The sequence below is a fragment of the Corythoichthys intestinalis genome, chromosome 1 (assembly GCF_030265065.1).
Source record: "Corythoichthys intestinalis isolate RoL2023-P3 chromosome 1, ASM3026506v1, whole genome shotgun sequence".
Lineage (NCBI taxonomy): Eukaryota > Metazoa > Chordata > Actinopteri > Syngnathiformes > Syngnathidae > Corythoichthys > Corythoichthys intestinalis.
In genome coordinates, this window is record NC_080395.1 from 650625 (window position 1) to 678321 (window position 27697).

The 27697-nt window shown below is 39.9% G+C and overlaps 1 protein-coding gene across 2 annotated transcripts in view; it reads right to left on the bottom strand.

The window, feature by feature from the left end:
- The window catches only part of znf536 (zinc finger protein 536), a 542639-nt gene that overhangs the window by 118171 nt on the left and 396771 nt on the right, over positions 1-27697 (bottom strand). For both annotated transcript variants that reach the window (XM_057853244.1, XM_057853236.1), the window contains exon 6: positions 6506-6676. In XM_057853244.1, coding sequence (XP_057709227.1) covers positions 6506-6676 — 171 coding nt within the window. The remainder of the gene's footprint in view (positions 1-6505; positions 6677-27697) is intronic.

Sequence of the window (27697 nt, forward strand, 5' to 3'; positions counted from 1 at the left end):
GGGATAAGTTTGAAAACGCAATATGCTTACCTTGAATATCTACTAATAAAACCGGAGTTCCCAACAGCATACACTCTCGCTCCCAACCGGAGTTCCCAACATTATATGCTCTCTCGCCCTGTTGTCATTGAGACTTTTGCCCAACCTTTGTCTTATCAGGTATTTGCTGCACGCATTTTCCCCTGAAGCTTATCTTGTGAACGACCGACAGTGCTGTCCTGCTCCTCACTTTTCAGATCTGGTTCAAATAGGAAGGGTAGAACCGACGACATGTTGGGAAAGCTAACGAGTGACCCGCTGGAATTTCGGCAACAGGCCCAGTGTAGGAGATTTTGGCAGAACACCGGAAGTTTGAAGCAGAAATTTGATGGCGCCGCCCATATTTCACTCAGGAAACTTGTCTATTATTTGTAATTTTGCCTCATTTTGGTCACTCAAGTGGCCTACATGTCAATCTACACCTCATTTTAACACAGGCTGGACAGAGTTTTGTCCACGACGATCAACGAACGCACTAAACAGAAAGTCGCGGAGCTTCATCTACGTTGTGCTGAATCCATTTTTGGAGATTTTACAGTTTTAATTTGTCTACACACTGCTTACTTCAACCATACTTCATGTTGATCTGTTAAACCAGAAGTCCGTGGCAGAAAATGTCAAAGATGGCGCCGCCCATGTTTCGCTCAGGAAACTTGTCGAGAGTCCTTTACAAAAACCTGAGAGGCTTTACAACAAAGCAAAATGTATAGTGTACATGATAAATATAAGGATCATTCCTTACTATACAGTACTATACAATCTAGAAAAAAGTCCACATATCGGCTGGCCGATATATCGGTAGCCATCCGTGTGGCATGAGTTTAATTTGAGGTCAGCAAAGATTTCAATTCTTTCAGGGACAGTGGTTACTGGCGTTGACCTCTATTCAAAAGTAGTAGTGGGGATCAGTAAAAAAAAAAAACAGTAAAAATCTCATTTGTGGAGTGAGAAGACATTTCAGTGTAAGGTTTTATTCTTTTTACCTGAAGCCTCCTGATATATTCACGGAGTCCACCGGACGTGTTTTCATCGGGAATGCGCGGTGTTCCTCGCCCCGTCTTTGACTTTCCCTCAGATCTCAATTTGTTTTACACATCATCCCCGTTTTGGTCCCCATTAAAATTTAATGTGCGACAAGGAGACGCGGGCCCAGCGTGGATGTTTATTTGGCTCGGCGCAGCTTTTCCGCACATGCGAGCGGCGCGACGGATCGTCTTAAATCATCGCGACATGCTAATCGGCGGCAACGGCGATCCGGTCCAGGAGCGGATCCGGATCCGGACCCGCTTTCTCTCTCTCTTTTTTTTTTTCCCACGGGCCTTTGAGAGAGAGATTAACGAGGCGCTAACAGCCGCTTGAAAGGAATGAAGTGAGCTGAAATTTAGCGCTCGAGAGCTAACGTCGCGGCCGTTGTTTCATCTCGAACGGGGAGTGGGCAAATATCCATTAGCGGAATGGAGCGGCGTTTTTTGGAGGCGGCTAACAGCGGCCGGCTAATGAACACACTGCGGAGGGTGATATTTCATTATACAAATTAATGCTCACATTTTAATGGGAAAGTCACATAATGAATCTCGGCTTCAGTGACAGCAATTAGAGGGCCAGATTGTCCCCTTCTGGACAAGGCGCTATTTAGCAGTAAGCAGCTGCGCAAGCGCGTGTATGTGTGTGTGTGTGTGTGTGGGGGGGGAGCGAAAAAAAATAATAATTAAAAATAAAATTTAAAAAAAAAGTCCTCTGCTGTGACAATAGTTTCTCCAGGCAGGCTGGTGTCATTTAACCTTACTTTAACCTTGTCATCAAGACACACTTCAGCCCCCTCCCCCTTTTGTAACATGGTTTCAGCTCCATTCTACTGTAGCTTAGCATTTATGCTAGCACCTACTTAGTGTAAAGTTTTTGGTTCTTCTAAAGGAAGTGCATTCGGGGTTAAGCAATGATTTTCAATTTTAGTTCCTTCTATGGATTTTCTTAATTTTTTAGATTTAACCCTTTCAAGGACACGTCAGTGGACATCTACTCCAGGGTCTCTGCAGGGTTCAACAAGCCAAATTGAAGACTTTTAAAGACTTTTTTTTAGGGCTGTCAAAATTATCGCGTTAACGGGCGGTAATTAATTTTTTAAATTAATCACGTGAAAATATTTGACGCAATTAACGCACATGCCCCGCTCAAACAGATTAAGATGACAGCAGTGTAATGTTCTGTGTTTGGCGCCCTCTGCTGGCGCTTCGGCCCAAATGATTTTATAGGTTTCAGCACAATGAGCAAGCATGGTGCAATTATTGACATAAACAATGGCGGGCTACTAGTTTATTTTTTGTTTGAAAATTTTACAATTTTTATTAAAACGAATACATTAAGAGCGGTTTGAATTTAACATTTCTATAACTTGTACTAACATTTATCTTTTAAGAACTACAAGTCTTTCCATCCATGGATCGCTTTAAGTAAGAGAATGTTAATAATGTTAATGCCATCTTGTTGATTTATTGTTATAATAAACAAATACAGTACTTATGTACCGTATGTTGAATGTATGTATCCGTCTTGTGTCTTTCAATTCCAACAATAATTTACAGAAAAATATGGCATATTATATAGATGGTTTGAATTGACCTGTTTTCAAACTTTCATATGCAAAAATCAATGTCACTGTTGACATACCCAAATTTGAAAACGGGTCAAACTTGACCCGAAAACAATATATTGCAAAGGTTTACTTTTTTCAGTCCAAGTTAATTTACAGATCAAATTTAATTTACTAGCAAAAATATGGGCCGATTTCTAACACAAGACTAGGGTTAAGGCCTTAAATTGAAATGTAAAAAAAGTCACTTCAATTAAAAAAAAAAAAAAAAATGTTTGAATGCAAAAATAAATTCATTCATTCATTCATTTCCCATGCCGCTTCTTCCTCACGAGGGTCGCGGAGGTGCTGGAGCCTATCCCAGCGAACTATGGGCAGTAGGCAGGGGACACCCTGAACTGGTTGCCAGCCAATCACAGGGCACAAGGAGACATACAATCATTCACGCACACACTCATACCTACGGACAATTTAGAGTGTTCAATCAGCCTACCATGCATGTTTTTGGGATGTGGGAGGAAACCGGAGTCCCCGGAGGAAACCCACGCAGGCACGGGGAGAACATGCAAACTCCACACAGGAAGGCCGAAGCCCGGGATTGAACCCTTGATCTCAGAACTGTGAGGCAGACGTGCTAACCACTCAGCCACCGTGCCGCCAAAAATAAATTTGAAATTCAAAAAAATGCATTTGAAAGCTATTTTTCTTTGGAATTTTTTTTTTTTTTTTTTTGATTGAAGTCAGTTTTTTTTATTGATTGAAGCAAATTTTTTAATTGAAGTAATGTTTTGCTTTTGGGCCACATTTTGGCTAGGACATTTGTGTCTTTATTATTCAATCAAAAAAAAAAAAAAAGCTGCTTCAAACAAAAAAATATATTTTCAAAAGACAAAATCACTTCAATCAAAAAAACAAAAGAAAAATTTCGATCATAGAAAAAAAGTTTTTTAATGCGAAAAAATAATTTAAACTCAAATATGTGCATTTGAACACTTAATTTTTCATTTAAAAAAAATTCTTTGATTTTAGCAATACTTTTGTGTGACATTTGTGTCTAAGTCTTTCATATTAATATTTTCAAACAAAGAAAAAAAATCATTTGAAAAATAAAATTGCCCTCCCTTAATTTTTGTTGTTGTTGAAAATAATATGCAAAGCAAATGACCGTCTAAGGTGCTCGTCACATGATTTGTTCGAAAAATAATTTTGACCCGTTATAAAAATATATTTTTTTGGTCATTTCATTCATTTTTGTTGTTTGTTTTATTGCTTTACAACTTTTATATACATAGGAAAGTCAATTACATGCAATGACACTTTGTGGCCACCGGGGGGGGGGGGGGCTGGACCCCCTAGTCCCCCCTTAAACTCCGCTTATGAGTAAAAACTAAAAAGTAAGACTGCCAGCTATTTTTATTTATTTTTTGTTAGGATCACTACCACAAACCAGCAGTTAACTTGTGAACGTACGAAAAAAAAATCTCTACTTCTTTCTCGTCCTGACACCATTGTCACTTCCTGGTTTTTGGCCGCATTTTAATCCTCGAGTGCTGAGGCGCGGTGGAAATCCTTCACAGCTGAAAAACATCAACGCCGGATTCTTTTCTTCTTCTCGCTCGTCATTTTGCGGTGAGCTAAAGAAAAGACCACCCGGGTGGTGAAATCCTCACCCCCCCTCGTGAGGGCCTCGTATTGTATTAACAGACATATGTAGCAGAGTTAGCATGTGTGTATTTGACGAGCTCGCTCTATAACTCAAAGGCTGTCTTTGGCGGTGAGGAAAGTCCAATCCTTTATCACTAGTAGATGTCTAATTCATTTAAAGTGGGAACCTTCGTGAAGTTGGCCCACCATCAGACGCAAATTTAGATAAAAATGATGTCAATCGTTTGTGCTTGTTTGTGCTGCTAATGTTTTTGAGATTTAATTTTGAGTGATGAAGTCACGCAGCCCCCCATTTATTGCAAAATGGACCCGAAATGGTGCCATTTGTTTATGCTACATTTGTGCTGCTATTGTTTTATAGATAGATATTTCAATTAATGATGTCAGTCGTAGCCCCTCTGTCCCAGCATACCACCTCTCTCAATAACAATGGTGTGTCCCAACAACTAGCGCTAACAAATGGCACCCCTCCGGGTCCATTTTGCAGGGCTTGAGATATTAATTTGAAGTGATGACCTGACTCGCAGCCTCCCCATTTACTGTGAAATGGACCCGAATAGGTGCCATTCCTTTGCACTAGTTGTTGGGACACCCCTCTGTTATTGAGTTGGTACACTCCGTCAGCTGCGGGAGTTGGATACGGAAAAGCTGCAAGTGACGTCATCACTGGAAATGAGTATTTCAAGCCCCAACATTTACTGCAAAAACGAAGTGAAGGGGTGCCATTCATTTGCGCTAGTTGATGGGACACCCCTCTGTTACTGAAAGAGTTGGTACACTCCGTCAGCCACGGAGTTGGATACGGAAAAGCTGCAAGTGACGTCATTCCTCAAAATTAATATCTCAAGCCCCAACATTTACTGCAAAACGGACATGAAGGGGTGCCATACGTTTGCGCCAGTTGTTAGGACACCCCTCTGTTATTGAGAGTTGGTACGCTCTGTCAGCCACGGAGTTGGATACGGAAAAGCTGCAAGTGACGTCATCACTCGATATTAATATCTCAAGCCCCAACATTTACTGCAAAACGGACATGAAGGGGTGCCATACGTTTGAGCTAGTTTTTAGGACACCCCTCTGTTACTGAGAGAGTTGGTATGCTCCGTTAGCCACCCGGGAGTTGGATACGGAAAAGCTGCGAGTGACATCATCACTCGAAATTGATATCTCAAGCCCCCCCATATACTGCAAAAAGGATGTGAAGGGGTGCCATTCGTTTACGCTAGTTGTTGGGACACCCCTCCTTATTGAGAGAATTGGTACCCTCCGTCAGCCACGACAGAAGGGGTGCAATTGACGTCATCACTCAAAATTGATGTCTATCTCAAAAACGATAGCAGCACAAATGATTGACACCATTTTTAATCGAAATACGGGGCTGGTTGACCTCAGATTGACCTATAAAAGAATTGTAAACTCAAAAAAACGATAGCAGCACAAACGAAAACAAATTTCAGCACAAACAAATGACATTTTTTCTATAAATTAGCTTCTGATGGGGGCCAACTTCACAGGGGTGAAGTGGGAGGGTAGCAGGAAATGAACGTAATTTAGGGAGAAAAAAATAGTTCAAGACCAAACTGCGTCAGGCTTTTGGCGGTCGCTAAAAGTGTACCAACGTCCCAGTTTAGAGACAGCTGTACAAGCAAGTGTCCTTGTGTGGTCTACTTGCGACTTTAACCTGGATCCTCAATGGTGCGTTAGTCAGCCCGCGGAGGGATTTAACCTCTCGCATCATCTCCGGGCCTCCGCCAGGATCGGTCGAGCGCGTCCGTGCTAAAGAGGGTCGTCCCGCTCCGACGGAGGATAAAGTGAAATCGACGAGGCTTGTCGAGTACTGAGTGACCTCGCGAGTGCAAAGTAACCCCCAGCCAGAGTGAGGACAGGCCGCCTTTGTTGTGCTTAAAAAGTTAGCAAACGCAAGCCATTGGGACACATTGGAAGGGAAAGACGAGAATAACGACAACTTCCTCGCCACACGCGCACGCAGAGGCGAGGACTAGCTAATGAGGTCGCCTTGGACTAACGAGGACTAACGAGTGTGCGCGCAGGCATCGCTCGCACTTTTAGGGAACGTGCGACTCGGAAGCCGAGACCATCTGTGCGCTCGACATGTCGGCCGACGCACTTCCCGTCGCTCGACGGCAATACCGTTGCGCGCCAATCAAAGTCGGGAGGGCGATTTGAGGAATTTTGGATTGTTCTACTAACCTGTGTGAATGCGCAGGTGGACCTTGAGGTGATGCGAGGTACGGAAGGACTTCCCGCAGTAGGGGCAGTCTTTGGAGGCAGAGCCCAAGGATCGCTCGCGATGCTGCGACATGGACGGCGGCACGCTGACGGCCACCTTTGCTGCTGCCGATGCCGCCTCCTCGCCGGCATCTGGAGACCAAAAGGAGGGTGTTATCATCAACATCAAATGTAAAGACGAGACCAAGACTTCACACCAAGAGAAGATAGTGTCTTAAGAACCAGGCAACACGATGTCATTTTTTGGCTCCCGACAACAATTGCGATACCTGGCTGTGTGTTAGGTTTTGTGTTGGTTTTCTCCTCGTGTGACTTGTTCCTGTGATTGCCCATTGATTTCACCTGTTGTTCCTCCTAGAGTATCCTCCAACCTACATCCTCCTGTGCTCACCTGCTCCTCGTTGTGTCGTTACCCCTTGTCTGTGTGTGTGTGTATATAAGCTCCCAGTTTCTTTTCACTCCTTGTTGCGTCATTGTCTATGTCTGTGTCAAAGCCAAGATCCTGTCCAAGCCCTCGTGTTCTAAACCCTCCGGTAAAGTAAGTTTTGTTTGAACCTTGCCTTATTGATCCCCAGTACTTTTGCTTGTACTTTGTGTTTTGTTAGTTATTATTAAAACGTTTTTTGAGATCAGCACCACCTCCATGGCTGCCTTTTGTTTCCCTGCATTTGGGTCCACACCACCTGCCTGCGTTTTCCCTGACACTGTGTGGTACTGGCCGATACCGATACTGTGCCGATATCAAAGTTTTGTATTTATTTATTTTGATACTTCATTACTGAATACTCACTTGAATGTAAAGCAACGTTATCATGGCTTGGTCAGACACTGCTTAACTTTTGGCTGCCATTGACAGCCGTGGATGTCCCATTCATTTCAAGTGGAAGGGTTGGCAGTGAATGGATTGGACGTCTACTACCATAATCTTTGGACTATAAGCCGCTTCATTTTCCCTCATTTTGAATCCTGCGGCCAACTCGTCTAAGTGTGCTTGAGCAAGATACTGAACCCCACGTTGCTCCTGGTGCTGCGTCACCAGTAGGTTGATCGCGAGATAGTGTAAAGCGCTTTGAGCGCCTTGAAAGGTGGAAAAGCGCATAAGCATAAGTATAACACCATATCCATATTCTCCAGTGCGGCTTATTTGTTGATTTATTTGGGTTAATAGGCAACATTTTCTTTGACAGTGGCGTGATAAAACTGCCACAAAACCGTCACAATTGTCACATTATGAATTATGTCATGAACTCTGTTTATGTCCATCCGGGTCTTTTACATCCATTCAAGCCTAGCATGCATTGCAACGCTACAGATGTCAATAAACAAAAATCCTGTTCTGTGTTCATTACTTCTTCAGTTACTGTTCCAGTTGTTTCATTAATTGCTAGTTATGGTATTTGCTAACACTTTATTCTACAGCAGCATCAAAAGACTGCCATAAAAACGTCATAATTATGACATGACACTATCATGGGCATTAATGAATGCTTATGACAGATGTCGTAAAGTGTCACCTGGCAAATCATTTCACTTACTCCATTTATGTCCAGCTCGGATGTTTTACAACCATTCAAAAGTGAGATAAATTGCCGGATGACACAAAATGATCTGTCATAAGTAGGGTCGTTCCGATCATGTTTTTTTGCTCCCGATCTGATCCCGATCGTTTTAGTTTGAGTATCTGCCGATACCGATATTTCCCGATCCGATTGCTTTTTTTTTTTGCTCCCGATTCAATTCCAATCATTCCCGATAATTTTTCCCGGTCATATACATTTTGGAAACGCGTTAAGAAAAAAATGAATAAAACACGGACGAATATATACATTCAACATACAGTACATAAGTACTGTATTTGTTTATTATGACAATAAATCCTCAAGATGGCATTTACATTATTAACATTCTTTCTGTGAGAGGGATCCACGGATAGAAAGACTTGTGATTCATAAAGGATAAATGTGACTTTGTATATTGTGACTAAATATTGCCATCTAGTGTTTTTGTTGAGCTTTCAGTAAATGATACTGTAGCCATTTAACTGTTCTGCCCAAATGCATGATGGGAAATGCAACCATGACCGTGCGTCGTGGTCCCAATTGATATATCTTCTCTGCGTTGGGAAATAACAAATTAAAAAAAAGATCAACTACTACCTTTCTTCCCCACATTGCTTCCCACGATATTTCTAATTGTTGAGAGAGGGATTGTAAGGCTTTAGCTATTTAAAAAAAGGCTCCAAAGACTGCCAAAATTCACTCTACTCATTTTACGCTGCCTTTTAGCTCTATATATAGGTAAAACGGCGACATTATAGATTGAACGCGACAATACGTGAGTGGGTCGTGCAGCGCATGCGTTAATTGCGTTAAAGTGATTAATTAAAAAAAATAAAATAATTGCTGCCGTTAACGCGATAAATTTGATAGCCCTACTTTAAGCCAAAACTAAAGACTCTGGATGAGTGTAAGACATTTTGTCTGTAACGTTAAATACAATTAGAAAATGATTTAATTACAATATATATATACATATAAAAAAAAAGGCATGTCTGATATTTTTTTGCCGATTCTGATACTTTGAAAATGACGTGATCGGACCCGATCGATCGGGACATCTTTAGTCATTAGCATTTATTAATGCTCATGGCAGTGTCATGTTAAAATTATGATGGTCTTATGACAGTCTCATAGCGCCACTGTCAAATGAAGTGTTAGCTAATAACATAACTAGCAATTAATGAATCAACTGGAACAGTAACTGAAGAAATAATTAGCACAGAATATGAATTTTGTTTGTCATTTACATCTGTAGAGCTGCAATGCATGCTAGGAGGTATGTTGGATGACTGATGGCCAAATAAAGTTTCTGGAAGCTTTGCAGCCAATTGGTTCAAAGCTTCATGGTGCTTCCTTCTGGTCTTATAACCTTATAGATCTTATATATCTGTCAAATATAGTGTTACCGGTTAATATCTTTTGGTGTAAATATCCTATAATACACTGAGGACCGCTGTGGCTTTAAGTCCAGTGCGGTTTATCTACGAAAAAAAAAAGCCCTTTTCCCATCAAATTTGGTGGGTGGCGGCTTTTAGTCAGGTGGGCCTTATAGTCCGAAAATTACGGTAGTAATAAATTGATAGAAATTACATCGAAACAGAAGGATAATTGGACGTCTACCATCATCTGGGGCTGGGCGACCCACGATTGAAAACCTGATCTTGAAAAGTACATACTGTACTAGTATATAGCACACTATTATTTTGTTAACAATCGATGATGTCATTTTATTGTCAATGAATTTATCAATGAGCAACATAAACTACAAATATTGCATGTTCAAACAACAAAACCTAATATCGGTACAATATCGGCTTGGTGTCGGAATCACTACTACTACTACTACAGGGCAACAGTACTTCAGACATTCTGTATCGGAAGTATTTTTTAACCAAATCTTGTGAAATGTCATATTGTGTCTATTATTCGTATTGGATTAAAACGCCACTAATTGCGATCAAGTCCCGACAGTACAAACAACATTTTCATGTCAAGCGGCTCGTCGACAACGCTTTTGATGCTCAACCCGTGCTCGGCAGCCCGTCCGTCAAATCCATTGTGGGTATTTTTAATTGAGCGACGCCAGTTGTCTGGGCCCCCTTTTTCGCGCCGTCGACTGTCAGCACATCACAGGCGGCCGGCGTAACGGCGCTCGCCCTCACCTCGCGTTATGCCGCTGTCAACGGCGTCGTCGTCGGAGGCGATCGCGTTGATAACAGACGCTAAAGCGCCGGCGTCATCGGGTTTTTTTTCCTCGGCGGTGAGGGGGGGCGCGCGGTCAAAAGCGTTATCACCCCGTCATATCTGTGACAGCGAGCTGTCACAATCAGCTGGCGGCGCCGGGGAGAAAAAAAAATCTTGCCGTGCTGACACAGGAGAATCTATTTCTGTTTGTTGCCATTGTTTCTTCCGGGATAAAAATGGGAGAAAACTTGGCATCGGCCATGTGAAGTCATCAACCGCCATTGACGGCGACTGACGTCCAATCCGTTTGGAGTGGGAGTTCATTCGCTGCCATCTTCCCACTTCAAATGGACAGGACATCTACTAGTAAACTCATTTGAAGAGTTTTTAGTAGAGTGGATTATTGCAATGGCATATTTTAACAAAAAATCAATCCGGAAACTGCAGCTGGTCCAGAATGCTCCTTAGAAATATAGGGAAACAGGAGCTCATGAAATCATTACGCAGGTTTCTGTGAGTCCAAGAAGAGACTATAAAAATCATACATTTAACTCACTGACTGCCACTGACTGCAATAGATGTCCAATCTATTGGCTTGCCTGTGAATGCTCATCTTTCAGTGACAATAAATCAGGAGCAGTGTTATTAATAACGGCGTTAGAATATAATGGCGTTATTTTCTTCAGTAGTAAGTAATCTAATTAATTACTTTTCTCATCTTGGCAACGCCGTTACCGTTACTGAGGTGGGAAAGGCGTGCGTTACTATGTGTTGCGATGTTGGTTGGCTGACGCGATAAAAGTCTGAAAAAGACGGACTCACGGAGACGAGAGAGCAGAGATGGAGTGGAGAGGAGGCAAGGGAGTGTGACGCCGTTGCAAACGTGAAGCTACTATGCTACGTGGCTCCAGTAGTACCTGACTGTAGCCAATAGCCTAGAAACTACGCCCACATGATGCTTCGGTATATGTCACATATATACAGAACTAGATGCAAATGACTGACACAGCGGCATTAGCAAGAAGTATAATAAAGAACTAGATGCATTAGTAAACAGCCGCCATCTTAAAGCAGTAGACTTCTTAAGAAAGCTCTGTTGTAGAGAACCTTCCAAGCGAACCTAAGTAACTTTTTATCTAAAATACTCCTAAATAGGCAAAACTTAACTTAAATCTATCTTTAAATGATGAAACAGTTTTAAAACTTACACATGTCAAATAGACAGAAGGGAACTAATGCAGTAACGGGAGCGATTTTAACAACTTTAACGGTTGATTCACAACATTAAATGACTTCCACACATAGCAAAGGTTACCATCTAGTTATCGCAATATCCGCAATACCCCTGTGTCTAGTTAAGTTTAGGACAAACAATTGGGCTAGGGCCAATTGTCCCAAAAACCCTTTATACTTCACATTGTGTGACCCTTTTTTTGTTTGTTTGTTTTGTTTTGTTTTGTTTTTTTGAGAGAAAAAAAAACAAAACATGAAAATTATCACCAGTTACTTTGCCAAGTAACTGATTACTCTTACATTCAGGTAACTGAGTTACTAATGAAATCCCTTTTGGGAGAAGTAATTCATAACTGTAATTAATGACTTTTTCAAAGTAAGATTAACAACACTGATCAGGAGACTATTAAAATATATATATATACACACACAGTAGTAGCTCTATTTACAAAATTAATTGGTTCTGGAAGCAGTTTCTTAACATGAAAATTGTGTAAGTAGAGATGCATTTTCCATGTAAATGCCCTAATCTGTTCCAAGCCCCCCAAAATTCAGATATAAGTATATGTATAAAAATGCATCAAAACATGTAAAAAATACATTTTACAAATAGATTATTGCACAATAAACTATAAAATCAGAGTTGTGCATAATGTGAAGAAACAAGAGTAAAGAATAAAAGTTAATACACTCATGTAAAGCTGTCGGAATTACGCTGGGATACACACGTACACATACGTTAGCGGTCCCTCTTAGCCAATTGGATGCCAGGAATGCTAGACAATAGCCAATGGCAGAGCAGCATTACGTTCAGTGAACTATCAGTATCAGCCATACTGTAGTTTTGCCTTTTGTATCCTAAAATTTCTTTGACAAGAGGCAATATTTTCCCATCGAGGCGTGTTTTAACCTGAAAATTCTGTATGTAGAGACATTCAGTATTCTGATCAGTAAATATAACAATTCCAACATACCTAGGTTATAAATTGTCTTCTGGGGAAGTATTTCTTTTTTCTTTCTTTTTTTTTTCTGTGTGTGTGTGTGTGTGTGTGTGAGAGTATGTGTGTATATATCGAGTTATTGTACATTATTATGTTTTTGTATGAGAAGACTGTAAAAAACTGCAACTCACCCTTCTGCTCATCTGATAATGATCTGATAATGTTTCTTGTGATTGTCTTGATGTATGCAGGCTCCTGACTATAAGCTTTTAGTAGCTTCTTAAGGAGACCTGACTCACACATAATCTTGGCTCAGCACTGAGATATGATGTACACTTTGTAAATATGAATGTGTGTGTTAATAAATTGAAGTGAATTGAATTGAATTCGCAAGTATAGGTACAGGTAGTCCCCGGGTTATGAGTTCAGTTCCTACGCTGGCGACGTAGTCCGAATTTCCGCATGAATTGGAATGAACCCTTTCAGTACCCCAAAATAACTATCCCAAAAGCATTGTCTTTTGTTTAATGATGGAGGATACACTGCCCTCTGGTGGCAGCGTTGGGTCTGGCCGGACTGTCACCTTGTATGATTGTGGAGCAGACTCGTCTGATATGGATAAAGGATAGCTGTGCTCTGGTTTGGCCCACATAAAGTTGTTTCAGCTAATATATGTTTGTACATGCATTTGTGATTAAGTTTACAGCTACAGTTTGTGGAGTTACGTGTGAGCGATTTGCGATGAGATTTGTAAATACGTTAGCATTCGTAGAATTTAAGCTAGCCGATGTTTGTACTGCAAATTAGGCTAATTTTTTGCCTTTCGTATCCTGAAATTTGACACTGTACCACCCAACTGCAACAAAAGTACAATACTAAACAAAGCTCAAACATGCACCACTTCAAACTACCAAATTAACAAACCAGGATGAACCCCCACTTGTCACTTGCACAGGCACATGACAAAATGAGGGAAGCCGAGACACAGCTATGGGTCAATTTCAATGACTAATTCAAAAGAAGGTTTGTTATGGTTGTAGAGTCAGTGGTGTCTGCAAAGCGTGAACATCTAACTTAAGTCCAACCCAACCGAGGAATACCCAACAACAGTACCTGAAGTGTAGAGCAGAGAGAATGATTAGCAGGGAACCCAGGCCTTGTAAGCCCAGGTGCCTTCAATTAAACGACTGATAGAGAGCCACCATAGCCGGAATTTGACTTGTGGGGCGAGGGGGCACAATATATTGATGACCCTGAAACGCAGTGTCAGCAATTAAATTAACTTACAAGAATATACCCTAATTTTCGCACTATAGGACACACCTGACTATAAGCCGCCACCCACCAAATTTGGCACGAAAACAGAATTTGTTCATAGATAGGCCGTACTGGACTATAAGCCGCAGCTGTTTTCACTGTATTATGGGGAAATTACACCAAAAGATATGAACCGGTAACACTTTATTTGACAGCGGCATCATACGACTGTCATAAGACCAAATGAACAACCATGAAACTTTGAACTAATTGGCTACAAAGCTTCATTGCTTCAAGAAACTTTATTTGGCCATCACTGCTGCCTTGGGGGAGACAGGCAACCTCTGCTGCCACCTGCTGACAACACTGTTGTTGTCCAACATGCCTCCTAGCATACACTGCAGCGCTACAGATATTAATAATGAAAAATCCTTTTCTGTGCTAAACATTTCTTTAGTCACTGTTCCATTTTTTTTTCATTAATTGCTAGTTATGGTATTTGGTAACACTGTATTTGACAGTGGCGACATAAGACTGTCATTAGACAATCATAGTTATGACATGGCACTGTCCAAAGCATTAATGAATGCTTATAACATATGTCATTTAGTGTTAACCGGCCAATAATTTCACTTTTGAATGAATGTAAAAGATCCAAGCCAGATGATACTAAATGACAGCTGTCACAAGCATTTATTAATGCCCTTGATAGTGTCATGACACAATTATGACGGTCTTATGACACCGCTGTCAAATGAAGTGTTCCATATTAACCCAAATAAATCAACAAATAAGCCGCACTGGACTATAAGCCACGGGTATCCAAATGAAGGAAAAAAGTAGCGGCTTATAGTCCGAAAATTACGGTACTGTATATGATAATAAACCCTAACCCGAAAATGAGCGTTTTTTTGTTTCTCATCATTCCTGACGGGAATACTAAAATCAAGCTGCTTAGGCTATACTTTTCGCCAAGATCGTCATCTACTGAATATGGTACGCCCACCGGTGTCGTGCCAATGTAGTTACCCAAGTCTGGGTGGAGCCACTGCACTGCACTGATTTGCTTGATTTCTGTGTTTTGGTGATGCAGTTATCTTCGAGGTTTTAAGACATCGCTCATCCTTGAAAAAAAAAACAAACAAACAAAAAAAAAAAAACAAACCTTTTTTTTCTGTCTTATACCGTAACATATCTACTGAACATTAAAAAATGCAATGTTTCACTGTTTTACTCGTAGGATGACCTATAACTGTTCTTACTGTAATTCAGGTCCTGTATGGAGTTTCTCCAGTTTAGTAAACATCAATGTCCAAAATATATAACTGAGGTTCTTTTCTGGCTTCAATGAATTGTTGAAGTCGACAACCCTCATAACTAATATGTGTGTACGCGTTCCCGCGGCCAGGGGACACAATTTTTGACGGGGGTAACTACATTGGCAAGACACCGATGGTGGCTCTGTTGTACAATTAGAGTATTTAGCGGGGCAATTTGAAACTCCGCTCACCATTTTGATGGTGGTCTCTAGCGGTTCATCCTTGGTTTTTGCTCAGTAGTTGAGTTCCCTTTTGAAAGCTTAGGTTTGAAAAAAAAAACGTAAATCCATTGTGCCTTTTCGGTCCTCGGGTGGTTTTGGCTAAGCAAAGCAAATGACCGTCTAAAGTGCTAGTCACATAATCTGTTCGAAAAATAATTTTGACCCATTATAAAAATATCTTTTTTTGTTCATTTCATTCATTTTTGTTTTATTGCTTTACATCTTTTACAGACAATATTTTACCGGAAAATTCTTAATTTTAAAATCATATACTGTATAGGAAAGTCAACTACATGCAATGACACTTTTCGGCCACCAGGGCGGCACAACAGGCAGGGGAGGGAGGGCCATGACAACAAGAAGCAATATTTTCCCTTAGAGAAGTGTCTTAACCTGAAAATTGTATGTATCTATGTAGAAACGTTCGTTAGTAGAGGTAGTACTTCTTCTTGAGGAATACTGCATTCATATTTTTCCAGTTTTTTTTAAACTTTATTTGTTGTTTTTCATTGAAAAAAAACTACCACAAAGCAAATAAATAAGAGAACATTGACTTAACTCATTACTTGCCAATGATGACAATAGACGTGCAATTCATTTAAAGTGGGAGGACTGGCTGTGAATGTTCATTCGACTCTATTTAAATGAATTGTACATCTAGTGCTGTCAATGGCAGCCAATGAGTTCACAAGGAAGCCCCGAGATCAATCGGGAATGACTGATCATCTACACCACAGGTGTCAAAGCGATTCCAGAAAGGGCCAAGTGGGTGCAGGTTTGCTTTCCAACCAATGAAGAGGACACCTTTTCACCAATCAGATCTTTTACATGTGTAATCAGTTAAACTTTGTCAGGTGCTGCTTGTTTCAGTAGGAAGTTCATTGGTTAAACTCTCTGCACGGTTATCGGTTGGAACAAACTCCAGCACCCACTTGGCCCTTTCTGGAATCGGTTTGAAACCTGTGATCTACACTTCTACACTGCGGGGGTGTTCAAACCGGTCTGCAAGGGCCACTGTGGGTCCTGGTTTTTGTTCCTACCGATCAAGCAGCACCTGACCGCAATCAACTGATTACATTTGTAAGACACCAGATTGGTGTCGCCTTGTTTTGTTGGAATGAAATCCAGCACCCACAATAGTTTGGACACCCATGATCTACAGAAAGTGATCCGTCGGCGATAAAGCAAAGCATCCCCATGCAAGAAATAGCAATTTCTAATTAAAAAGTATAATAATTGAAACAAAGAATAATGTTTGACACACACCACTTGGGTTGTGTGTGCAAGGCACAGGCCAAGACCGCATCAAATTTCCAGAATGTGTGCATAGGAGAGGCTTTAAAAGCATTTTTTTAAAATGAGGTTTTGAATGGAGACTTCAATGCTAATTATATCCTTTCGCCTCATGAATTTAGAGAAGCCAGATGCACACATTTTATTTCTTAAAAGAGAATTCCCTCCATTGGCGGGTGCTTTTAAATGTTTTTTCGCCGCGACTGCTGAATGGCCTCGCGTCTTATTGTGTGTGACCTGCTGACTTGACTCTTTCTATTCTCTCGACCTGCGAGCGGGCGTGCGGCGCACGCAAAAAAAAACTTATTGTGCGGCGCGAGCGGCGGCCATCTTTTATCGAATCATCGCAAACATTTTTATTCATAACAAGATGTGGGAAAGTCAGCGAATTAGTGACTTCGCAATGCCGGGGTGCTTTGCAAAGCATTTCTCTTTCGATTTCGCCGCTAACGTTTGTAGCAAAAATGTGGGTTTATCAAGGGGGGAAAAACATTTCCTTTGGCAAAAACGTTTCAAATTTCAAAATGTATGTCAGCCTACATTGTCATTATCATTAAAAAAAAAAAAAAAAATTGCCTCAAATTGCCCCAGAAAATGATCAACAAAGAGCTCAAAATCCAACAGGAAGTGAATCAAAATCAACAAGAAGTGAATGCCACCAAATGCTCAGAAGGTGACTCATAAACAGGAAGTGACCTGTCAATGCCCAAAAATAAACAGGAAATGACCCCAGAATGCTCCTAAATGTACAGGAAGTGACCCAAAACAGACAGTAAGTAAAGACAAATGAACAGAAAGTGGTTTGGAAATCCCCAAAATACCGTAAAAAGCAAAACACCATTGCGGCGCCAGCATATTTGACTTCATACGTATGTCCCAAATAAAAAGATTCAAAGCAGTTCAAGATGTATGGATAGATTCATAGCGGAAGCTAAGTTCGCGTCTTTGGTAATGCTCATTTTCAAATACCACACCAGACGCCGAATAGGTTCCTAATTTATCAGTACCTACCGTTGACGGTAGATTCGTGCAATCAGCGATGAGTGTACTTTTTGACTAGTACCCAGCTGTTCCGGTTCCTTGATGTAATTTCATTTTTGGATTTGTCGTTGTGTTTTTTGATTTGTTTTTTTTTGGTTATGTGATTTGGTGTTTTTTAATTTGTATTTTTGTTACGTGATTGGTTTTGTGCTTTTTTAATTTGTGTGTTTTTTTAATGTGATTTGGCATTGTTGTTTTTAATTTGGCATTGTGTTTTTTGTTTTGTTATGTGATCTGATGTTGTGTTTTCTAATTTGGCTTTATGTTTTTTAAATATTTTTTTAATGTGATTTGGCTTTGCGTTTTTAAATTTTTTTAAATTGTTTTTTTGTTATGTGATTTTGGCTTTGTGTTGATTATTATTTTTTGTTTGTTTTTTTGTTATGTGATTTTGCATTGTGTTTTTTAATTTGGCATTGTGTTTTTTGTTTTTTTGTTATGCGATTTAATGTGATGTTTTTTAATTTGGCGTTGTCTTTTTTTTTTTTTTTTTTGTTATGTGATTTGGTGTTGTGTTTTTAAATTTGTTTTTTTTATTGTTAAGTGATTTGGCGTTGTTTATTTTTTTTGTTATGTGATTTGGCGTTGTGTTTTTAATGTTTTTTTTTTTTCATGTGATTTGCCCTTGTTTATAATTTGTTGTTGTGTTTTGTTATTTATTTTGTTGTTGTTTGATTTTCAGTTTTTTTTTTGTTATGTGATTTGGTGTTTTGTTTTTTATTTTATTTAATTTGTTATGTGATATGCCGTTGTATTTTTTAAATTTGTTTCTTTTGTTATGTGATTTGGCGTTGTTGTTTTTTTTTTTTGCTATGTGATTTGCCGTTGTGTTTTTTAATTTGCCGTTGTGATTTTTGATTTTTTTTTTTTTTTGTCATGTGATTTGGCCCTGTGTTTTTTAATTTTTTTTTATGTGATTTGGCATTATGTTTTTTAATTTGGCGTTGTGTTTTTAATGTTTTTTTTTATTTTATTTTTTATTTTATGTGATTTGGTGTTGTTTTTTAATGTGTTTTTTTTAATTTATTTTTTTTATGTGATTTGCCGTTGTGTTTTGCACTTCAGGGCCACCGTACCAAAATGAACAGGAAGCGAATCAGAAATATCTGAAAATCAACAGGAAATCATTAAAAAAGAAAAGGTACAGGACGTGATCTCTGAATTCCCCAAAATGTATAGGAAGTGACCTGTAAATGCCCCCAAATCAAAAGAAGGTAGGCAATAATCATTGGTTACCTTTTGCCATTGACAAAGTTTTATCATTTTAATTTAGACTTAAAAAAATACATATATATTTACACCCCCCCCCATTTTTTCAGTTAACAAAATTGAAAATGAATATATAAGAGAATATTGTTTCATCAAAAATAACGTCTGCAATAAAGATTTTTTGAAGTACCCTAAAATTTATAATAGTGAAACCCACAGCCCTCCAATGACAACAATTCATTAGAAGTGGCTCCGAATGCTAATCTTTCACTGCCATTGACGGCACTAGACGTCCAATCCATTTGGACTTAACATTCGCCACTCTTTGTCCAAATGGATTGGACCTCTATTGCCGTCAATGGCAGCCAATGAGGAAATTGTGAGAACAATGCATCTCTACTGTTAATAAATGACATTTTATAAAAGTGTCTAATATTTGTAAATATCAATTGTTGTTAATGTTATAAAATGATACCAAAAATGTTTTACATTCCCAGTCAAATAAATAAATAAATTGCGCTAGTTGGATTCCCCCTGGGCGCGCGGGGTCTTGGGCATACTGTCGCCATAGCGTGCCGCCTCGCAAACATATTTCCAGCGGTCGCCGCGACACATCTCTTCACATCCTTTTTTGGCACGCGGCGTTGTCGCGCGCGCGCTCGCTCGCCCACCTGCCCCACGCAGATGGAGGCCAAATTAAAAAATCCAAAACATGCCACCAGCCAGGCTGCGTGCAGGCACACATGCTCGACTTACAAGTTTCATTTATTCTCCAGTTGGTATCTCTAGCAACGGGCTGCCATTGACGGCGACTTGACTGGGGGCCCTCTGGGTCAAATTGGACGTCTATCGCCGTCAATGGCAGTGAAACGTGATCACTCGCACCAGCCGTCCCAGCTCAAATGGATGTGATATATATGACTCTCGGTACTTCCCGATTCATCGTACTTGTAAACCTTAACCGTCCAAACATTCCACTGATTTTCAGGCCAATCAGGAGAAAGAAGCGTGACCAAGAGGGAACTATCTGCTTTAATACAATGTCGGAGTGCAAAATGCTTCAATTTCCCAAGTTTGTTCTGAAATGTACATCATTTCCTCGTTGAAAAAAGAGCAAAGAATGTCACTAAAAGCTTTTTTAACGAGAAATGATGTTTTTTCAAGTGTGACAAGAGGAGCCATCATCCAATTCGAAGCCGTATACTTGAAGGTTCCTCCCATGGAACAGGTCTCAATTGGATCTATCCTAGATTGGTATGTGTAATATATTTATAGCGGCAGTGTTGTCACGAATTGTAATCTGATTACTTTCTTTCAGTAACAAGCAATCTAATGCGTTCATTTTTCCAAACCAGTAATCTGATTAAAGTTAGTTTCCTTCGTGTCTGTGCGTTACAATTTTGTTATTGCCTCATAACGTGTGTAGAATGAAGAATATTGCAGTCATGTACAAAGTGCATTTTGAATGGAAAATGTTAGGAACCTCGCCAATATGCGTTCGTTTCCATGGTAACTGCTCATAGTTACTTCCTGTTTAGTTCTCGAGTCACTGTTTTGGGACTGAGAAAGACGTGTGGAGCGCAGGTGCACATTCCAGCCATGTGCAGCCACCTGTTGAGATGTGCGAGGGAATGTTAATCTGTATGCCTCTATGGAATGAACATATTTTTCCTTCATTCTGGAGGGTTCCAGCGATAGGTTGGAGCCGCTACATGGACGGCCGTTTCGTAGCTTTTTCGTTGCAACGGCGGGTAGTCGGTGAGCATTGTTTACATCAGGGTTCACTAAATCCGGACCTCGGTGCCACTTTTCCTGTTGTGTTTTCCACGTCTCTCTCCCCTAACACAACTGAATCAAATGATTATGTCATCAGCAATCTCTCCAGAAGCCTGATAATGATCCTGATTATTTTGGTTTAGGTGTGTTGGAGGAGGGAGACATGGAAAACACGACAGGAAAAGTGGCACCGAGGTCCAGATTTAGTGAACCCTGGTTTACATCATATTCGTGTTGCACATTTATGCCGTGAAGTGACATGTTCCTTTAGCATTTTTGAGATGTGTTGTAAGTTCGATTGAGTGTAAAGTGCTTAGTTTCCGCCATGTTTTGTGGCCAAATTGACCGTGTGTGTACGGCGTACTTCTGGGTTGTGCGCGCACGTTCGCGGCCGCCCCACCCTTTGTGTTTATTGCACTGTGCAATTTATTTGCGTGTTGTTGATTATTGTGCAGTCAATTTGCATTGTTTTACATTGGCACTGATATGCTGTTAACCCTAACCCCTAAACCATAACCTGTAGTTCAGAAGTTTTGACATTAGGCTTAAAGCGGAAGTTCAGGTATTTTGGCATTAGAATTAATCTTCGAGTTAGCAAGGGTTTAGTGAGTTGGTGGACAACAAATTCCGTTTCATTTGCAAGTTATTTGTTAGTTTCAGGGCGCCGGAGTGGCTAAGCTAGCGCGAGTCAATGTTACCATTATAGCATACCAATAAAAAAACCATACAGATCTACGAACACATCCAACATAGTCAAATAAATTCAAAACACATATTATTGTTTCAAAACACCCATGCAGCCAAAACAATGTCACACCAAACTGCCGTAATTCATTGCATTCTGCAGGATTATTTTTTTTATTTAGATGTGCAATATGACCCCAATAAAGAGGAGTGGTTTTGTCACTTGTTCTCACGCTGCATTCGAAGAAGGTGGGAAGTCGAATTTATCCCACTCGGAGGGTACCAGTTGCGACCTTCAAGCATTCCAAGTGAATGTAAACAGCGAAGATGGCTGATCGCCACAAGTTGTTTTTTATTTTGGCCTTCAAAAGACATTTTGACCTCCAGCAAACCTGGCTTTTCATAAGCGATGAAATAGTGAGGCGTACTAATGATATTTTTCCAGATCAGAGGTTGGAAACTCTGACTTCCCTCCTTCCTCGAATGCAGCATCAGTCTGCTGAGTAAATCGACGGTTGGCAACATGGTGAAATGTGCATTTAGAGGCTGTGGAAACAGACAGAAGAAACAGGCAAAGGAAAGTGACCAAAATTCCCTATGAAGAATGAGGAAAAATATAAACTGGTAACTTGCTGCTGGCTACGAAATAAAAAAATCAGCGGTGAAAAAAAAAACCCCAATGTAATATCACTCCGCCCTGCTCCTCTGCAGAGCTTCTGGATTACAAATGTTGCTGTTCATACTGCAATTATTGACATGCAATGGTAGGTTTTAATAACTTTGTCCTGAAAACATAGGCAACACTTCTGATTGCATGGGTCTTCGATGATTTTCATGTGTGCATATGTTGTTTTTTATTAGCATTCTATAACGGTTCCATTGACTCGGGCTAGCTTAGCCACTCCAGAGCCCTGAAACAAAAAAATAGCTTGCAAACGAAACGGAATTTGGTGAAATCAACTCCACTAACTAACTAAACCCTGCTAACTCGAAGATAAACCCGACTGTCAAAAATCCTGAAGCTTAAGATCTTAATGCACCATATTTTTATACACAAATCCATCCCCAAAAAAGTGACAAGAAAAAGGCTTACTAATGAAATTACAGTGATCCCTTGTTACTTCGCGCCCTCAGTCCATCGCAGATTTTTTTTTTATAATTAGAAAATAAGTAAGTACAATATTTGCGATAACAGATGTCCTGATCCGATTTTTCACGCTCCCTCCTGCTGCTTTTCTTGGTCAGGCACTGCACTGGAGTTGCTTGTTAAAGTTAACGATGATTGACCGGCGTTAAGCTTTGATCCTGCCAGAGAAGCTTGGGAACGCTATCTTCAAAGGCATCCAGTCGTTTAGCTTGTTAAACACTAGCAGTAGTGTGCTGTGGCAACTCATTATGTAGGCATACCTGTCAACCCGAGGCCGTTTGCAATCTTACAAATAGTGACGTGTGCCCTTACAAATCGGTGACAAATCTTACAACGTTGCATACAGCGTGCAATATGAAACAAAAATAAAACTCCATTTTTAAAATAATACAAATTTATTGGTAATATTGTAGCATATAACAATATCTTCAGCTACATCATGATTACTAAAATTTAACCGTGACTTTTGTTATAGTTGTATGTAGCACTTTCGGCAATTTCTATCATGCCTTGATGGCTGCACTTCAGCTCGCAATTCAGTTTTGACTTGAAGGTAGTTCGTTAGTGTTTCCAATTATATATTGAAAAGGTCAATTGATAAAATGAACTTACCGATGCAATCTTTGGGTCAGGGAACATTTCTTTTGGTAATTCTTAGAAGTGATCAGCAATAGTTGCGGGCAAATTGTGTTCGGCAACAAATTGGCGGAATGAAATCTCCGCTTTCGTCACTTTTCATTCTGCAGACTTCATCTTTACGACCAGTGTTGTTGATCTTACTTTAAAAAAGTAATTAATTAGTTACAAATTACTTCTCCCAAAAAGTAATTGAGTTAGTAACTCAGTTACCTGAAGGTAAGAGTAATTAGTTACGTGGCAAAGTAACTGGTGTTACCTTTCATGTATTTTTTCCATTTAAAAAAAAAAAACAACAACAAAAAAACATAGTAACCTTTGCTATGTTTGGAAATCATTTGATGTTGTGAATCAACTGTTAAAGTTGTTAAAATTGCTACCACTTTTGCATTAGTTCCCTTCTGTCTACTCTCGACATGTTCGTTTTAAAACTTTTCCATCATTTACAGATAGATACAAGTCAAGATTTTGCCGATTTAGGAGTATTTTAGATAAAAAGTTACTTAAGTTCGCTGGGAAGGTTCACTACAAAAGCGCCTTTCTGAGAAGTCTACTGCTTCAAAATGGCGGCTGATTATTAACGCCGTCTGTCATTTCGTATGTAGTACTATAAGCATTTGATATCTAGGCGTAGATTGTAGGCTGTCGGCTACAGTCAAGAAATATTAGAGCCAACTAGCCTAGCATCCTCTTACTTTTCTCGCGTCATTCAACCAACGTAGTAACGCACACTGTCTCGTTGCCGAAATGGTGACAAAATCCGAACGGAGAAAAAAAAACGTAATGTGTGAAAGACGTACAGATTTTGAACGTACGGCGTACACATTTAAAAATCAGTGCTCACTTGTACAAATTACGCCGAAACCATACAACTTTATAGGTATGTGGAGGTGAGAGGCTGTTCTCCGCAGCATGAGCATCAAAGCGTGAGTGGGCTCAACCAATGAAGCATTTGATAAAGACAAGCATTTTTCTACATTATTCTTGTTTTAAAATAATTCGGTGGGACAGTAACATGTTTCAAACTTATACATTTGAAGTGCTTAAAAACCATTTGTTAAAATATATACAGTATATACACATTAGGGTTTTGTGTGCCAAATTTGTTTTCTCCATGTCAAATGACATTAGTGCAGTCATTTTCATTTTTTGACACGCTCACCTTTTCGTAGCACCTTTAAAATAAAAACACGTGCGTGGGTTGGCCTTATCGGTAGACGCCCGCGTCTTTAATCAGCGGACTGATCCGTCTCTTTTAATGTGGCCGCTCCAATTACTGTAAAAGTCACGGCGCCGCACATAACTGCAAATATTGACACTTTATTGCACAACACATTTATGACATTTTGAAGGTCACCTCGTATATTAGGCCTCATCGCTCACGACGGACGGCGGAATCTTCCGGCGATATCGATCCGCCCGCTTTTTATTTTTTTCTCCTTTCCTGGTCTTATGCAAACTGTCGGAGGCGTTAACGCGCGCTTGTAGCCGCCCGCTAAAGGTCGACCGGCGTCTGGCTTTAATCGCGCGCTCGTCAGATAAGACGTGTTTGGAGCGCAATTGGAAATGTTGACTGTCTGATTAGAAATATGCCAAAGACCAACAAGCGCCGCGTCGTATTCGGACGATGGATTTCGAATAACAGTCAAGTGAGCGTTCAGTGGTGTGGCCCAAATGAACCTTCTGTGAAATCTTTGGGATTTTAATGCTTTAAAATATTGATCTGGATGTTTATGTGCATTATTATTTCTTTACAGTGCATTCACCGGCTGCCATAGACGTCCAATTCATTTAGAGTGGGAAGGGGTGCATGAACAAACATTTATTCGCCCCTCCCAGTCAAAATGGATTGGACGTCTATCGCCATCAATGGCACTAACACTTGAGCATTTTCAGCCAGCCCTGTCGGTTTAAATGAATTGGACATCTATTGTTATAACTGACAGGCAATAAATTGACAGTCAATATTATCTAATTTATTCTTTAAAAAAAAAAAAAAAAAAACTTTTTATTAATTACATTTTTAAATGAAAAAAATCAAAAACGCAAAAAAATTGTAAATATATATATTTTTAAAAAGCCTAAAAAAGATAAAATGTTAATATGCTGTATTATTATGTATTATGTTCGTTTTTTTATTTTTATATATTATATATACAGTATATATTATAGTTGTATATTTTTATTTCAAGAAAATTAAGAATGCTACTAATGTTATTTATTTAGCATTTATCAACATTAGAGTGTTATTTCAGGCCAATGTGTATTTTTATTTTTAATTTTGTCAACATCAGTGTTGTTCTTGGCAGCCCTTTTAATTTTCGTCTAAATCTTATTTTTAATAAATTTAATAAATACATTTTAGTCATTTCAAAATGCGTTTGTCTTGTTCTAGTTTTAGTTGACGTTTACTCAATATTTTCATCTGTAAAATGAGAACATTTTCACTCCCCCCCCCCCCAAAAAATAGTTTCCCACTATTTCAAATGAACATTTACATACAAGCACATATTGTAGCATCTACAAATTTATCACGTGACAATACACACTCGGCAGGAAAACAGTACGTTATTTTCACTAAAACTGTATGTTAAAAAAAGTTCGAGAGTTTAAGAGGACGCTCGCTGTTAGCAATAGCCTAATGCTATCGCGAATGATATGCTAACGCTACGAGTTACATTTAGTGTGTGATGATCACTCAGCACAGACCTCTAAAGGCTAAAGCAACATTTCATATTCTCTCTTGCCAAGATAGGACAAATCTTACCGTGTGTGTCTCAAAAACAAGCTATGGGGAGACCAGAGAGGACGCTAGTAGGTGATTAGGAGGGGTGCAGCACATCACATGAGTGACACAACCAGACACTGATACGATGCAGGCTAACTACACATAAAATGTCACACACGGAAATTATGGCGCATTTTCGTCTCGAAAACTGGCATTCGTGTCGATATGTTTTAGTCTCCCAAGATAAAGTTTTAGCTCATTATCGTCATCATCATGAATAAAATTATCCGTTGACGAAATATTTTCGTTATAGTAATTGTTGACTAAAACAACACTGAATTAATAAATAATAATACATGTAAATGCGGATAAACGCCAAGTCGTGGCTTGACAAAGGCTTAGCCTGCGTTCAAATTGCACTGCAAATATGCATTGGTACCTCTACTTACCAACGTCTCTACATAAAGAATTTTCAGGTGAAGACACACCTCAACGGGAAAATCAGAAAATCAGGGAAAAACAGCATACGAGAGGCATAAATACACTATGGCTTATACTCGCAGCTCCCAGAGTTTACTGGACGTGACATTCTTATAGCTGCTCTGCCACAGGCTATTGCCTAGCATTCCTGGCATCCAATTGGCTAAGAGGGATCTTGACTGTATAGCCCTACCACACATTTTCAAAGATGGATGATGGACTTTCATCCTTAGCTCTACGATCCTGTAGATATTTAATTCAATTATGTTTTCAGTTTAATGTAGCTATTTCCAGCTTGCTATGTTGATAATTGCGATACTTGTTCACCGCTTTTCGTCTTACTGCGAAGAGAGAGGAAGTGACGATCGGCCCGCCGTGTTATTTACGTCATCAGCCATCGTGCTGTGACCCGGGAATTTAACGCCCGCTTTCACGCACACCGCTTCCCGGGAAAGTCCTGGACAACATACCAAGACAGGACCTGTGGAATGTCCACGTAATCTCCGTGTCAGTCGTCCCAGGAAATTGTTTTCACGTACAACTGCTGTACGGTTAAATCCCATGATATTCCCGGTGTTTCGGAGTGTGTGAAAGCGGCTTATGAGTACGTGTGTATCCCAGCCTCCTCTTCATTCCCTCCTCGTGTTCTGACAGCTTCACATGAGAGTATTAACTTTTATTCTATATTGTAGTCTTGGCTTTAATTGGTTTTATCTTTATTGTGCAAGAATGTTACATATTTTGATGCACTTTTATGCATGATGAAAGATTATGAATTTTGGAGTGCTCGGAGCGCATTAGGGCGTTGACATGAACAATGCGTCACTCCTTCCATAATTTAAGTTAAGAAACTACTTCCAGCACCAATTGATTTATTAATTAGAGGTACCATTGTATCTGATTCCAATGGGATTCCTCCTCAAATCTGATTTTTAAGGCTGACTGTTCAAACTACTTTTAGCAAGTGTCATACTCAGATCTGGGCCTGTTCAGACAGGGCCGCATTATCATCGACACCTGAAAGGTTGTTGTGGCAACGAAAGCGTCATCCGGCATCGAGTGACGTCACGGACAGCCAAATCCCATCTGAACTGTTTAGAATGAGAAGCATCTTGTACATGTCAGATATGAAACTACCTCCTGTACCAGGTTTCAGATCAGATTTTGATGCTTTGTGACTGTTAAGACGAAAGAAGAGCCATCCAGTTTCACTCTGGATAGGCTAAAAATCAGATTTTGGCTGCCAGTCTGAACAAGGCCTAAAAAGTTTGATCAGTGCAGTGCTTTCTTGCACGTTTACCAGCCAGGATGAAGACGCGCTCAAATCAAGCCAGGTGTGGATGTTTGGTCACAGCATTCTCAACAAGTTCAACACGGGCGACAGAACATTACCTCAAAATGGATTGGACATCTAGCACTGTAAATGGTATTCAATGAGTTAAGAG